The sequence below is a fragment of the Rattus norvegicus genome, chromosome 3 (genome assembly GCF_021556685.1).
Source record: "Rattus norvegicus strain SHRSP/BbbUtx chromosome 3, alternate assembly SHRSP_T2T, whole genome shotgun sequence".
In the NCBI taxonomy this organism is placed as follows: Eukaryota; Metazoa; Chordata; class Mammalia; order Rodentia; family Muridae; genus Rattus; species Rattus norvegicus.
The window spans coordinates 133073211-133089500 of NC_141536.1; the positions used below are offsets into that span (position 1 = coordinate 133073211).

Here is a 16290-nt window from a genome sequence, read left to right on the forward strand (position 1 = left end):
CACAAGGATGTTAACATAGTAGACCCGAGATTTCCCAAACTGAGTGTAGGACACTGTGCCTCAGGATGCAGGCTACTGTTTTCCAAACAAGCTTCTATAACTAAGCCAATAAAGACTTGGGGTCAAAAAATCACTACAAATCAATTCACATATTTAGAGACTATATAACCCAAGTCCATTTAATTCTATGAGAAGTAGACACATGATGCTAAAAAAGGCGCTGGGGGCAGGGGAAGGTGTGCTGTTGGAACAAGATTGACATCAGCATATTCCTTTTCTAATGGAATCACCAACATGAGGTGCCATCCTTCCACTGCTTGAGAAATCGACTAAAATGTACAGCCACCATATGAAGTGTTAGGACTGGACTGAACTCGAGTTTTTTGGTTTTAATTAATTAAAGAGATATGAAAGCTAAAAGTTTCAGATGCATGTACACCATCATGAAAAACCTGTGCCTATTCCCAGAGGATGGACCTTGAGCACTGAGAAGTCAGCAGTCCCACCTAAAGTATGTGCTGATGACACACACATGAATTCCATCTAATAAAGACAGTGGGAGCAAATGCTAGAAATGCTTGGACTCAAGTAACAAAACTGTTACAAAAATTTCCTTTACTTGCAGTTTCTCATCCATAGTTAACCCAGGAGATTTTAAAAAATAATTCAAAGATGTCAAACAACTCCTTACTGGGTAAATATATAAAAACATCCAGAAGTCAAAGTTCTAAACTGTTAATTTATACAAAGCAATAATAACATTTAAAAAGATGAGGATTCACTCTCATCAATGTCCTTATCTGGATCCTGTTCGGCAGCTTCTCTTTCTTGTTGCTGTTTCTTCCAAAGCTTGGCCATCGCCAGCAGCTTGAGGTTAGGCTGGTTGGCAGCATCCTCTGGAAAGATGTAGTCATAGTACTCTTCCCATCCGGCATCAGACTACAGAAATAAATACATTAATTAAAAGGTGAGCAGACACATAGCTGGAGCATGCTTCATTCAGAAGAATGTGTCTGGGAAACCTGGAGTCCAAATTCAACCATGGTTACCATACAAAGCAACATCAGGTCCTGCTGTAGAAGGAACAGAGGGCTGAGCCACTGGCCGCTCAGAGGCTGTTACTGCAGCACCACACAAGCTCACTGAGAATGAAGGACCAAGTGGGAGAAAGCTAAACATCTAAGCACAGCAGCTCAACCCAGGTGCAGCCATGACTTACAATATTAAAAAAACTGTGTTTTAGGGCCAGAAAGGTGGCTCAGCTATTAGGAACACTTGATGCTCTTACAGAGGACCTGGGTTAGGTTTCTGGCACCATCATGGTGGCTCACAACCATCCAATAGCTTCAGTTCTAGGGGATCCAACATCACTTTCTGATCTCTGAGGGCACCAGGTATGCATGTGGTATATATATATACACCTGTGCACGCAAAACACTCAAATAATTTTTAAAAATTTTAGTTTTTACTTAATATTTCATAGCAGAGGCCACAAAGCTGTGTATTATCTGGACTCCTAGCTATTCTTAGTTCCAGTTGACCATGGATATTACTTCTAAATATTGTCCTAAAATGAAGGCTTTCCTGATCTCCTACTTTCCAACCCTCAGTTGCTACGCTTTTAAAAGCATCCACTGGATCATCATCAACCTAAGTTTCTCAAGTCCACCTGTCTGAGATGCCAGCACTCTAGTCATAAATAAAAGTTTTCAATGATTCCCACCAAACTTGCTCTACCCTACAAGGCTTCAAGATTGGTTCCTGTCTAGAAGGTGAAGCTCCCCCACCCCACCCCACCCCACCCCACCCCACCCCACCCCACCCCACCTTCATTCAACAAACAGCAGGCTTCATATAACTCCTAGACTCTGCCTTCACTCAGAAGTCTTTGCCCCCCTGCCCTCCCATTTTCCAACCCTGGCTGTTTTCCTAGTAGCCAGACTACAAGGGGCTCCTTATCCAGGCTGTCTACATCTGCTTTGAATGTTCAAATACTTCTTCAAAGCAGATTTCAAAGTCAGATGCATTTCTACTCCTTCGACATGAGAGGAATAAACAGTACTGAGCCCTTACCCCATCGTCAGCCTGGACCTTTCTTCTCTTCTTGACCTTTTCTGGCATGAGTTTGTCTACTCTCTCCTTGTCTGATACTGTTCCAAATTCATCTTCGAAACTTCGCCAGGACTCCAGCAACATAAGCCTCTCTTCTTTTTCTTCACAGTTTCTCATGGTTTTGTTAGCTTCTTCATAAATCTGTCTGCATTTAGCCACACTTCCTTCTTTCCCAGAAGATAATTCAAACTGAGCAAAACTGATCCATACCTTAAAGAAACCCAGAAGATTATGTCACCCAGAAGACAGAAGCAGTGGTCATAAAGTTAGTTTCTTCAGTTCATGATGCGTCCACTAAGAATGTACCACAGACTGATACACTGAACATATGCTTCAGCGTCAGTCAGTACGGAAGCAGTCCTCTGCTTTTAGGTGTCTGACATCGTTTTAAAATTCTGGGAGAAAATTTAACTTTTTTTTTTTTTCCGGAGCTGGGGACCGAACCCAGGGCCTTGCGCTTCCTAGGCAAGCGCTCTACCACTGAGCTAAATCCCCAACCCTGAAAATTTAACTTCTTTAAACCCACGATTCCCAAGAGATTCATGTGCAGCTTAAACAATGATCTTAAGCTTACTATACTTTTTTTTTTTTTTTTTTTGGTTCTTTTTTTTTCGGAGCAGGGGACCGAACCCAGGGCCTTGCGCTTCCTAGGTAAGCGCTCTACCACTGAGCTAAATCCCCAGCCCCTAAGCTTACTATTCTTAAGTCCTCTGAGAACAACAGATTCTAAGAACAAGAAAGTCATTTAAAATAGTCTGCCTACAAACAGTAAAACTGCTGTACAAATAAAATGGGAGATTACTGAAAAGGTACAGGATACCTTGACGTGCTGTGTTCGCTGAAGCAACTGTCGGTAAAGATTTCGTGTTCTCTCAGTTTCTTCCTGCTCAATCTCAAAATCAATATATGATTTCCAAAGTACCTAAGAAAAATAATGGGTCAGTCTTAGCACTAAGAAAGCCACATGCCCCGATAGTTCAGCCATCCTGACCTATATCCAGGAACAAGACTTTCAACAATTAGACTGCATGTGGGTGGTAATACTAGCATTTAGAAGCTTGTCAAAATGTAACTAGAATTTTAGATAGGAAAAAACGCTTTGGATTCAGGTTTACATTTTCTTTTTAAACGTTTAACACAACCAAAAAACTTGTCAAGAATTCCAGGTACTTTCATGATGCTGCCCATGAGTTAACTTTTAGGGAGAAAATAGGCCAAATTAGCCACTGTATGTTCTTACCCCAATACCAGTTTCTTGTCACTTGAGTTAAAAACATTAAAGATTTATTTATTTTATGTATACAAATGCTCAATCTGCGTGTACACCTGCAGGCCAGAAGAGGGCATCATATCACATGTTTGTGAGCCACCACGTGGTTGTTGGGAATTGAACTCAGGGCCTCTGGAAGAGCAGCTATCTCTCCAGCCCTGAGTTCAAAACATGAACTGCCCACCACAGTCACAAGGACAAAAAAGGGCAAGGATGAGGGAGCTGTCAGTCTAGTAGAGTAAAGGAACTGAGCCACAGGTGAGATCAGCCGTGTAGGAAGCTCTGCCCTGATGTAGGATCATGTTAGTACAAGATTGACTGGAGGCTAGGGCAGTCCTGTGGCTTCTGTGAGGCTCCAGGCAGTCCTGGCAGTGGCTCAGTGCTCTCTGTGGCTTTACTGAAGGCAGGCCAGGACTGCAGTAGAATCTAGGAAGATCATATTTTAGGCAAAACTACCCTAAGGGCAGAGCTATGTAGTCTCCACCCCCATTTCCTGTGTTCCGGATGTGAGGCCTACAGCTGGTTCCTTACCGGCTTGTCCTTTTGTCCCCTTTACCCTTCCTTCCCCGTCAGCTGTGTGGGGATTGCTGCTGACGCTCCCCTCTTCACTTTCTTATTCAACAGAGTCCTAATCAGAGTGGGAAGACTATAATATTATAATAGCTGGGTCATGTTTATACTTTGTTTACATGGTTAGCTAAGGGGATACTTGAGAACTATCTAAAATACATTCAACTTGGGATCTCACCTCTGGCATATCCAAGCGTGGCTGGCTGATGGCTAATTCATAGATTGCCCGAGCTCTCTCAATATCACCAAGGATTGTCTCTAATTCTGCAAACTTAATCCACGAGGTACAATTTTCAGGTCCAAATTCCAAAAACTTTTCGTAAAGCTTCCTGCATCTGTCAAATTCTCGAAGCTGCAGTTCCAGTTCTATGTAACCTTTGAATAACTTGTTCTTGGGACATTTGCCTATGGAAGTTCCCTGGAGAATAAAAGGGTCAAGAGCACTGTTACACTCATGCACGGTTCAACCTCAGTCCTTGTGGCTCTGTCCTAGAAGCTATCCTGTGCTCGAGTCAGTCTGGCAGGCCTTCTGTTGCTCTGCTATCATCCAGTTCTCACTCACCAGGCACTCAGATGACAGACACTGGGGCCTCGTCAGCTACAGGCACTACTGCAGAATGACACACTACTGGATTTTATACCTCCCCAGATCCCCTAACAAATACGGATGTCAAACATACAAACCTTTGAATAAAACCTGACTTACTACTACCCATAGGAAGCAAATAATTAATCTGAAGACCAATTGTATGTATACATAGTAATTTATCCTACTGAGACATTTTATGACAAATTATAAGGAAGATGCATTCAGACTACTAACCTGGGGATAGATCTAGTAACTGGTAGCTATAGACATTTCTTGGATTTTGTTTTGTTTGTGTTTTGTTTTGCTTTGAAGACGGGGTTTCTCTGTGTAGCTCTGGTTGTCTAGGAACTCATTCTGTAGACAAGGCTGGCCTTGAACTCAGACTTGCCTGCCTGTGCCTCTCAAGCACCGGGATTGAAGGCCTGCACCACCACCAGCACCAGGCTTAAGTGCTGTCTTTGTATCTCTTGACAAGTTCACATTTGTCACATATACAATGTACCTTGATCATATTCACCCCTAACTCCCCGCTTACACGCCCCTGTAACACATTCTGCCCGCCTTCGTGTCACACTGAGTACAGGTAACTTTGCCTGCATGAACAGGGGAAGCCCAGCATCAGCTACACCCCTGAAGCAAATGACTGCGTCCCCTCGGCAGTCCCCAGCTGTCCATAGCCCTTGCTGGAGGTGGCGTCCCAGGAACCCTGTCCAGTTCTAGCAGGATGGCTTGATCTCCTGCAGGTCTCTTGTCCGCCACTGATGCTGCTGTGATTGAGGCAGCAGTCGTACCTTGCCCAGAAGACCTTTCCCAATACCACCCCACATCCTGTTCACCTTCTTCTACCCCGTCTCCTTCAATGGCTGTAGAAGGGGCCACATCTATGTCCCACTTCAAATGAGCACTGAGAAGTCACGTATTCTCAAAGCCCAGCATGGTCTCTGAGTTATCCCAGTCTACATATACTAGATACATTTCTGCTGCTCCACCCGCTGCTGTATTCTTTTTTTTTTTTTTTTTTTTTCCTTTTTGAGATGGGGTCTTGCTATGTAGTTCAGGGAGGCCACACCCGGCTTCGTTGCTTCTTTTCGGTAGGAACCATACAAACCGTAAGCATGAAGATCTGAACTGCCTCATAAGTCTCATTGACACATGCCAATCCTCTTTACTTACCAAAGCTCTTCTGGCAAATGGCAGATTTTTCTGTCTTATTTCAAACTGTGCGTAATATAACCACATTTTGGCAAACGTGAACTACAAAACACAAGCACAAAAAGATCTGGTTTAAGAGGCATATTTAAAATTAATTTAAATTAAGCTATGGTAAGATTTCAGGGTGAGGAGGGATGCAGTTTGTTGGTTTTAAGCAAAGATGGCATTTATCAACACTAAAAGCACGCCAAGAGGCTGGTGAAACGGCTCAGGGAATGGCAGTACCAGCTGTCAAGCATGGCCCTTGTATTTAATCTCGTGGTGGACAGAACCCACTCCTCCCAAAGTGATCTACGGCACATACACAGCCCTCCTCCCATAAATAAATATAATAAAAATCTGTATATACACATGTGTGATGACCTAGATGGATACCGTCCTACGCACGTCATAGCACGGCAGCCTCTGCTTTCAATGTTTTATGGGCTGCTTATAAGCTGGTAAATGTCCTGTTTCTAAGACCTCAACTCAGTCAGCACTTCCAAAGCAGGACTGTTCTTTTGTTTTGCATTTTGGGAAATGCGGTAGAGGTAAACATCTTAACATATGCAAAGACATCATGTGTTCAAGCACACAAGCAAGCTTTCAGTTATCAAAAGACCCACTTGGAATCCCTATGTATGTGTTCTGTCTTCTTTCTTCCACTCTGCCTCTCTGAATCCCCACCCTCCTCAGGATTTCTACACTGGTAACTGCATTACTGACGTGTCATAATAGACTGTTAATGGTGCCACTCACTTGAAAATTCAATTGATACATAATAAAATGTGATTTTGATCCAGCAAGTGTACCTTTTTGTGAGGAATTAGTTCCAAAGATGCTTGATACACCTGTCTTGTCCTCTCAGGATCCTGTATTAATATGAGAAATAGATAAATAATGCTAATATTTATTTTGTCAATTTATTTCATACCTGTAGTAAAAACAGACTTCCATTTCTCAAGACACTATTTTTAAAAATTGATTTATGGTCAAAAACAGCAACTACTTTTGATCATCAAACTTTTTCTAAGAGTAATAATGTGGCCATGTTTGAATGCATCAATGTAGAAAGACCTTAGCTGGACAGCAGAAAGATGTTACAGTCTCAGATGAACAGAGGATAGTCTTTACCTATTACTGGCTTCTGGAAATGCCACTTGGTTTTTACCAAAAGCAAAAATATACAATCTGGCCCTAATCTTTATTTGTGATAAAACACAAATTGGGGAACTATAAGTAATTAAACTGCTTCACTGGTTGTTTCAAGTTTTAAATGTTATCTATCTTACTGTGCCTCAAAGTTTTAAAACAAAACACCCCTATGTCTTAACAGGCATGGTTTGAATGATGTAAATTGGTTGCTAGGGCCCCAAAAAAATTTAAAACTGTTTGTCTCAAAGATTGTAGCTATCGGTTAATACACAGAGCAGGCAAGGTCATGATGCTGGGGTAAGAAAGGTATTCATGGCTGCCCCCATTCGCCTTCTCACCTTGGCCTCCAGCTCTTCATAGAGTGCGTAGTTAACCCAGAGGTAGATGTAGCGTTTCCAGTGCCTCTTCTCCTGGATGGGTGGCACATTGGCAATGGCTCGCTCATAGACTTCCCGCACAGTGTCCGCTTCTGCATCACTTTCCACCAAGCGTAAATAATCAAACCATGCATCATAATTGTGTGGATTAGCCTAGAAAAAGACCCCAGCTTAACCGATAAACACAGAACCAAGAGCCAGACTTCACAGGCTGTCAGAACTGTAAGGAGACACCAAACTTTCTATATTTTAGTAATTTTCTCCTTTAGATCTTTACCTGCTATCTCATTTTTAAAACATCATGCCTGAGATCATACAAAAGGGACAAAAAAGGTAGGGACCTCGAAGCAGAGACTCTTTCCTCTGCTGCCACCAAGTATGAGAACTGCTTGATAATGACATTCCATTGTCTCTGAGACAGGGTCTCACTCCACACCCTAGGCTAGCCTTGAACTCATGACAATTATCTTGCCTTGGCCTCTCCAGTCCTGGGACTACATTGGTTTGAGCTACCGTGGATAGCTTTCAACTTGTATACATGTACTTTTTTACACATATGACTGTATACCCTTATGTTGAAAATGAAATTATAATGGGTATATACCAGACTCTAAATCAACAGTCATTTTTTTCTGAACACATTTACTGATCTACCACTGTAATTAACACCAGACTTAGTCCTTTGCTCGGAGCTATCTCAATCTGACTAAGCAAAAGATACACTGAACAGTGAGAGAAAACACTGCTATTTTTGACTGAAATCAAATTGGTAAACTGCAGAGCTTAAGAACAGACTGTCTACTGTAGATCTCTTGCTCGTGCAGAGCAGGTGTTTAGAACCATCTGACCCTCCCATCCTTCTCCAAAAATGAGCTCAAATAAATGCCACATTTTTTTTTCAGCCATAGACTTGATATGACACCTAGCCTAGCCTTGAACTAACAATTTTCTGCCTCTATCTCCCAAGTGTTAGGACCCACATTTCTTCAGCTTGCTATTAGTTAAAGGTGTCTGCACCTGGGAATGGCAGAGTAAATCCAAGTATGGCTTGCTCTCCTTTCCACCAGCCACGTTTACTCTAATCTGCCTGAAACAGCTCAAGTCTGTTAGAGGCGTCATCGAGAGAGTAATCAGTAGCCCCACTTGCTATCACGTGCACCAGCCCAGAGACCTCTAACAGCATGAACCATCTACAGCAGTGCCCACCTTCACTTCTTCTTCATACTGGAATCTCCGTTTGCTCACGATGATGTCTTCTATACCCCTCCGGTCACCAAACTTCTTCTCAAAGATGGTATAGTTTTTAAAGAGCTCTTGGGCCTCTTGCTTGGAAATCCTATCCAGGGCATATTTGTAGATAACTCGTACCCTTTCAAACTAAAAGCAGGTAGGAAGATTATCATCTAAAACATAATCTCATTTTAGTCACGCCTTGAAAATAACTACAACCTATTACTTATAAATTAAATTTTGAGGCTTCAATCAGAAAAGATTCATATTTAATATAATAATTCTGTATTTATAGCTCTACATTTATAGATCTATATTAATGCTTCCATATGTAATATTGTCATAAAGCTTCTCCATCCTGGGTCCTTTTTCAGGCTGGTAGGCAACACCTTCATGGCATGCCTGCTCATGACCAAAGCCCCACGAGTCTGTTCTGGTTCCTCTCCTGTTCTCTGCTTCATTGACTCTCTGAACAAGTGTCAACCGACTTTTAATTTCTTCACAACTGCCCTTTTCTCCTGCTACTGACCACCTCCTTTTCTGAGAACTTTTGAAAAATCTCACCGGATTCCCGGTTTTATCACCTGCTCCTTGGTAATTAGTGCTGATGATCAAACCCAGACCTCGACTGAGGCTCACAAGTGCTCTTCCACGGAGCTTCATCCTCAGATCTCCCCCACCCCGCCTCTGCTCTTGCTATGCCCCTACCCTGCTCCAAAATATTTTCATAAACTAGCCAGAAGGTCACTGTCCCACTGAAAACCCTCTAATCTGTGGCTCCTAGAGAGAATCTGACCCCTCCAATTCTATTCTTTTCTGTGTACACCATGGAAGAAAGGAACTGGCGTATCTGTGGGGCAATCTGTGTTCCCATTGTACGTTGTTTCCTCTGCTTGAGGGCACTGGTTCTTTGCCTCCCCAGCTCATTATCCCTAAGACCCTTGAATCAGGATACCAAATGGCTCTCAAGAGGCTACACATGCACTTTTGTGTTTTCGAGATAAGGTCTATGTACTATGCTGGCTTCAAAGTTAAGCTTTGCCTCAGCCTGAGTCAATCATCAATTTTCTGAGAGGTGGCATTGGAGGCATGTGCTAAGACACCCAACTCCAGGTATTCATATTTAAAGGTGTAATTTTCACACAAAGCAGAGTGAAATTAAGACAGTCGTTGTACATGACCACTCAGCTCCAATGGAGAGCTCAGCAATAAATGTGTGCTGTTCTGTATTAAATTGTTTTTGTATCTAGAAAACATTTTCTCTGTGGATACGCAAATAAAATAAAACGGAGATGAATTCATTGAGACTTACTTCTTTTTGATTTTCTTCAAATTTAGCAAAGGCCACATAGAGGTGTTCGTCCATATGCTCATCCCCAAAAAACTCAACTGCTCTCTCGTAGACTTTCCGCGCATGGGCAAAATACGCATGCTTCTCTTCAAATCGAGCGTACTTGATCCAGTTCTTCACAGCAGGGTGCACGAGCACAAGTGCGGGGAGTGAAGGAAAGAGCAGGCACCAACACAGAACCCAAGCCTTACTCACCTCCCAAACTCCGACAATTCAAAACACGACAGGATGAGCACACTCAGAGAAGGCTAGCAGCTAACCTGTGAGGCGAGGCTCACCTTACTCATTCGCTCTCCCTTCTGGGCTGACTCAGTATTGTAGCAATGGGACAAACAGTCTGAAGCCAAAGAAAACCTGAACCAGTTACAAATCATATGATCTTCAACAAGTTGATTGTCTCAGGGTTTTCATGTGTGGAAAGGGAAAAATAGCATCAACTTCACTCACCATTGCTTTATTAAGTGAGGGAATGTTTGTGAAACTAGCACTTTCTGGCCAAAAGAACATGGTCAATAAAAAGTACCTACTGCATTAAATGCTCATTACAGCAGTCTACCCACAATGAAAGAGTAAACTGCCACGAAAAGAAAGCTGCTAGCTAAAGAGAAAAGTCTTCACTTGCCATTTGATTAACAGAGCACATGGCCTTCCACAAAGAAGCCAATAATTTCCACAGTGAAAAGACATTCAAGGGTAGCAAAGGTGTTAAGAACATCAGTTCTGAGGCTGATTTCCTGGGTCAAATACCCCTGTTACCACCCGAGACGCTGGTCAAGTTACTTAATCAGTTTCCTCACTTGTAGGATGGAGTAGTTTCCTGCACATGAGAGTTTTCACAAGCACTGACAATATTAAGTGCTTAGGGTCTCATCTACTACAAACCAAGTGCTCCTCAAGCCTCTGGTAAGCCACTATTGAATGAGTAGAGACAACTGGAGATCTTAATGTTCATAGTACGGTTCTCACTGCTTACAGAAGTTCTGGAAAGCCAGTAAGATTCCTCAGTCCCTGAAAGTCAAACCACTGATCCTAGGAGGGATGTGCACACATCTCCCACAGAACACAGTGTTAAATTCTAAAACCAGCACAGCCTATTTTCTTGTGTGTGTGGGGGAAGGGCAGGGGTGTCTGTGCACACGGGGGCGAAAGGCCAGAGGCTGACATCAGGTATCTTCTTCCATTGCTCTTCACCTTAGTTGATAAGGGACCTCTCACTGAGCCTGGAGCTTATTCACCTAGACTGGCTAGCTAGTAGCCTGAGTGATCCCCCTGCCCCACCTCCCCAGTACTGGGGTTACACATATATGCTGGTGCAGCTTTTTACATGTGTGCTGTGGATCCAAACACAGGCCTTGGTCAACTATGTCGTCTACTTATGTGTGATGCGGTTCAGAGCGTCAAGCAGCTGCTTCAGGGTGGCTTCAGAGAGGGAGAGAGCTCCTTGTGGACACGGTCTGGGTCACTCCTGCCTTCACACTCAGGCATTACTATATACCGCTGAAATGGACTTCAGCTAGGAATCGTATGCCGAGCGACACAAAATGTTCGCTGTTCCATACATGTCTACGAATGGCTGCTAAAGCACAGCAATTATTAATTTGAGAGCTCCAAACAAATTTTAACAAGTGTGGCAATTTGTAAATAGGGCGCCTCTGGGTGATGAGCATCAGAGGTCTGTATAACAGTGCCTTCGCAAACCCCGTCTTATACTTGCTAACATTGGCCTGTTTTCTATAGTGCTGAAGCCTAAACTCAGGGCCTCAAAATATGCTAGGCACATGCTCTATCCATGGGCATATACTCAGACTTCACCATATTTAGTTTTAATTTTTCTTGTCTAGAAGAGACACAAAGGCTCAAGGAACTGGATGACTCTGGAGTCATTTACTAGCTGGAGTCACAGCTAGTAAGCAGTGAACCTCTGGATGACCTCCATTAGTAGTGGAGAGATGGCTCAGTGGTTAAGAGCACTGACTGCCCTTCCAGAGGTCCTGAGTTCAAATCCCAACAACCACATGGTGACTCCCAACCATCTGTAATGGGATCTGATGCCCTCTTCTGCTGTGTCTGAAGACAGCTACAGTGTACTCATATATAATTAATAATAAATCATAAAAATAAAGTAGTGCTAGTGATCAACACAGACCTCTAGTTCTAGCAGCCAAGACTGCAAAAACCAAAAACGAACCCACAATATCACCGAAAAGACTCAAATGACCCAGTCTACACATTTTTATCTAATTTCTAACCCTAAAGGAAATTGTGAAAGCAACGAAACTTGCCTTCCTGCCCCCCAGCATCACGTTAATAGCTACATCTTTACTGTGACATCTTTTTGGGAGGTAGACACCCATGACAGCCATGTACCAGTAATCCCTCATTCAAAGGATATAGCGTTCATAAATGGTGCGGGCCCGCTCCACCTCTTTGTATCTCAGCTCGAAGTTGATGTAGGAGTGCCAGGCCTGCTCCTCAGGCTGCCATTCCATCCAGCGCTCAAACACCTGACGAGCACCGGCAACATTGCCCAGCATCTCCTCCATGTACGTGTATTTGTACCTGACACGGAATCATTCAAACACGCCTGCTGTGGTCAAAGGACTCAGGAAAAGCAAAGCCTGAGTGATCGATCCCCCTCACTCTGACACTTCTAATGCTTTGTTAAATGCAAAGATTTTACGGTTTTTTGTTTTGTTTTGTTTTGTTCAAGACAGGGTTTCTTTGTAGCCTTGGCTAGCCTGGAACTCTGTAGATCAGGCAGGCCTCCAACTCAGATATCCATCTCCCTCTGCCTCCCAATTCTTGGGATTGAAGGTGTGTGCCACCAATGCCTGGCTGATTTTAAGTTTTATCTTTCCAAGATGTTTAAGCAAATGTTTTCTTATTAAAAATAAACCTGAAAAAGAATTAACCATGGGGGAGGGAGGCTTCATTAAGAAGTTTCTTATGAGTAAAAAGTTGTACTAAACATTTAAGTCTGATTACATAGCTATGGAACATTAGAATTATGACTCATAGATTACGGGACATTAAAAAATAGCATATTCTTAAAAAAGTAGAATATAATATTCAACATATACAATTATTATAACTGCAAATAAAAGCCATACACAAGCCAAGCGGTACTTTGCTAGTTCGTGAAGACTGCTTTGTGCAATTAGCAGCTTACCAGAACTGGTTGACTCGCGGCAGGGTTGTTATGGCACGGTCCCAGATATTTCGGGCATGGTTGACCTGGCGGTTCTTCATTTCCATTTCTGCATATTTCAGCCAGAGTGTGATATTTCGGTAGTCGACATCTAAAGCACGCTCGTATATGGATCGGGCCCTTAACCAATGAGATATGGAGAGCATCAAAGGCAGCACCTATAAGATATGCAACAGCTACCTCACAGTAGCTGCAGTGCCCTCCTTTGTTGTAAAGGCACCTATCATGGGCCAACTTCTAGTCATAAGAAGAGGAAAAGCAATGATGTTCTCAAGTTACTGCACAGTCCTTAGGAGAGACAGCATGTAATTATTTCATAATGTTATAAGCAGCATAGGCAAGGTCTGGACAGGAAGCAGAGAGAGAAATGGCAATGTTTGGTGAAACAGGCTAAGCTGCAGGAGCTCCTGGAACTGAGAATGGGAGAGATAGTTGCAGTTTGTTCAGAAGTCAAGGTTGGTGAAGAAAAGGTGCCTTCAAGGGGTCAAGGCAGAGAGCAAACAAATGGCACAGTAATGAGCAATGATGTGCTCAGGATTGGCAAGGACATGGTCACAGTGGAACATGGGTACGAGGGTAGAAAGGCTAGTCAACGGGCAGTGAAGGCCACCATGATTTTTATCTTGACAACAGATTTCAGGAGAACACTCCTATATTTGAAACAATATCCAATTAACACAGAAAACAGACAAAACACTGTTCTTAGCGACAGGAGTACTAGCAGCAAGACCCACATCTAGAACCTCCTGAGACACCCCCTTGACTGTCCTTCCCAGTGAGTGCCTCAGAGAGCTCCCTGGAAAGAAGCTGGAAATTGCTGACACGGCACAGTTCCCTGCTCTCCTCTTCCCAGCTCTCACACGCTGGCTTGCACACTCTTTGCAGACAGTTACTATAGTCGTGGCACTTTACCTTTGAATTTCCTTCAGACTTTCCTCCCATTGTGCGTATTTGATCCAGTTGCTAATCACAGTTCTGTTTTTTCTTATATTATCTTCGAAAGTCTGAAAGGCAAAAGGGGAGTGAAGAGAGTGTATCAAAGAGAAAATGACTTTGCTTCCCCCTTGTAATATACAGCACTCATTTTATTCTTTCTAAGAGAAAATATATCCTAGATGCTGAGGAACAAGAACCTTCCTCCAGAAGGGGGACAATGACAGGTGTTTCTCTAAAGTTTATGGTGACATCAAGAAAAATGTAAGGTGTGTCTTTTAGAACGCTTTGCTGTTCTCCGTAGCAATTAACAATGAGTGCTTTAATAAATTCTACTCTCATTAAGAATAAGAATGTTGAAACAACTTTTAACATTACCTTCAAGTGCTCGGTAACTCGTAGAATTTTACGTATGACTTCCACGATATTAGTGCATTAAATAATCCCAAATACTAGCCTGAGGTCCGATCACATAGGCCCTTTCAGAGTTCTCTCCCAGGCCCTCGCTCCTACTGTGGGGGGCGACTTGGACAGACGTACGCAGTGCATTCTTAACAGACTCACCTTCCTTTTCCGTAGTTTGTAATCGTTTAGTTCTTCCTCGTCTGTGATCTTCTGCTGAGGTGGGGGTGGGAGGAGCTCGAGCTCTCTTTCTTTAGCCTCCCTTAAGAGCTGCTCTGCGGTTATCTGCACCTCTGCTGGTGCTTTGTTCTTCACCTTTTAGGACAAAGAGACATTCCTGCTTTTGGGTAGTGTTCTCCACACAAGATCTAAGAATGAGTCCAAGATGCCATCTTTGAATGACACCCTCAATTCTCCATGAGACAGAACCGGGGGCAGGGGGAAAATCGTACCACTTCCTCTTTATCACCTGCTCAGAGAACTAACTCCTCTAACCCCTCGAGTGGACAAATTGGTTTTCCATGACATTTTAGGCCAACTGAAACTGTTCTTTTTACAAAGTCTCCACCAATAGCCTGTAAGCGCTTTAGTTCCAACACGGTAGCCACAAGTCAAACGTGTTCAAGGTAGATGGACCCTGAGTGCAAACATACTGTTCTAATTTGCTTTCTTACTGCTGTGATAGAACAACACCAACAAAAACAACCCGCAGAGGAGAGAGCTGATTGACTGGCTTACACAACTGGACCACGAGTCCATCATGAAAGGAAGTCAGGGCAGGAAGCCGGAGGCATGACTGATATACAAGCTAAGCTCAGTCTGTTCTTACATACTACTCTGTACCACCTGCCCAGGTATGGCACTGCCCAAGTAGGGTGGGCCCTCTGCACCAATCAGTAACTTGCATACAAGCAATCTTATGGATGAATTTTCTTAGTCCAGACTCCTCTTTCTAGATAACTTGAGCTTGTGTCGAGCTGTCAAAAAATCTAGCCAGGACACATACCATGGTTTTTATGACTCAGGATGCAGGGGAAAAGCTACCACATTAGATTTTTACAATTACATGTGGAAATAAGAACCTGTCTCAAGACCAAAAGGCCCTAGAAGAATCAAACCAGAGAAAGATTGTATGCAATGGCTAAGTGCAAGACTTGATATTCATTAAGCATTGGTGAAGTATCAGCCACCGTTGGAAATAGAATAATTTACTGTCCAACCTAAATGATGCCATTGCACAGAGCCTGTCCTCTCCCATCCCCTCCACTGCCTAACTTTGACGCAGCCTTCAAGTGTTAGCTTCCTTCACAAAGCTTACCCTCAAGTTTACTGGCACCCTTCTGGTTCTTGCCTATAGCATAGTCTACGGGACTAGGCTACATCTATCAAGGTTGCTATTTCGCCCTTCCTCCAGTTTTATTGGAGCACTGTAGCCTCGAGTAAAAGTAGGGGACCCCCAGAGACTAGGAAAAGCAATGAGTTTACCGAACCGAACTGATGCTTTGCATCACAAAAATACCACCCTGGAACGAAGGCTGGGCAGACGCGAGACGAACTCGGAGTGACAAGACCCCGTGCCACCTCACCATGGACCACCTGTCTTCTTGGACCAGGGCACAAAGATCTCTGTCCGGAATCTCTAGTGCCCCACACCACAGATGCTGTGCTTGAGGCTCCTCGAGGTCGCTTACCTTGGCCACTTTAGGAATCCGCTGTTTCCCGGCTGCCGTGGAAGCCGCCATGATTGTAGCCGCGGAACGCGAGCGACCCTGGCCCACACCCGGACTTCAGATACACGCCTCAAAATCCCGCGGCCAGCACCACAGAGCCAGCCCACAACAAACTAGATCCCGGAACCGGAACCGGAACTTGCCAAGGCGACCTTTGACCGCCTCACCAGTC

The 16290-nt window shown here is 43.5% G+C and overlaps 1 protein-coding gene across 2 annotated transcripts; it reads right to left on the minus strand.

Annotated features, from left to right (window-relative positions):
* Positions 1-595: 595 nt before the first annotated feature.
* Positions 596-16246, minus strand: Crnkl1 (crooked neck pre-mRNA splicing factor 1). Of its 2 annotated transcripts, none has more exon segments than NM_053797.2 (14): positions 596-939; positions 2074-2322; positions 2933-3034; positions 4131-4370; positions 5715-5795; positions 6545-6604; positions 7226-7417; positions 8471-8641; positions 9807-9985; positions 12238-12404; positions 13015-13173; positions 13966-14057; positions 14551-14703; positions 16080-16216. In NM_053797.2, coding segments are annotated over 14 exon segments (2073 nt in total). In that variant the 5' UTR covers positions 16131-16216; the 3' UTR covers positions 596-762.
* Between the last annotated feature and the right edge of the window lie 44 nt (positions 16247-16290).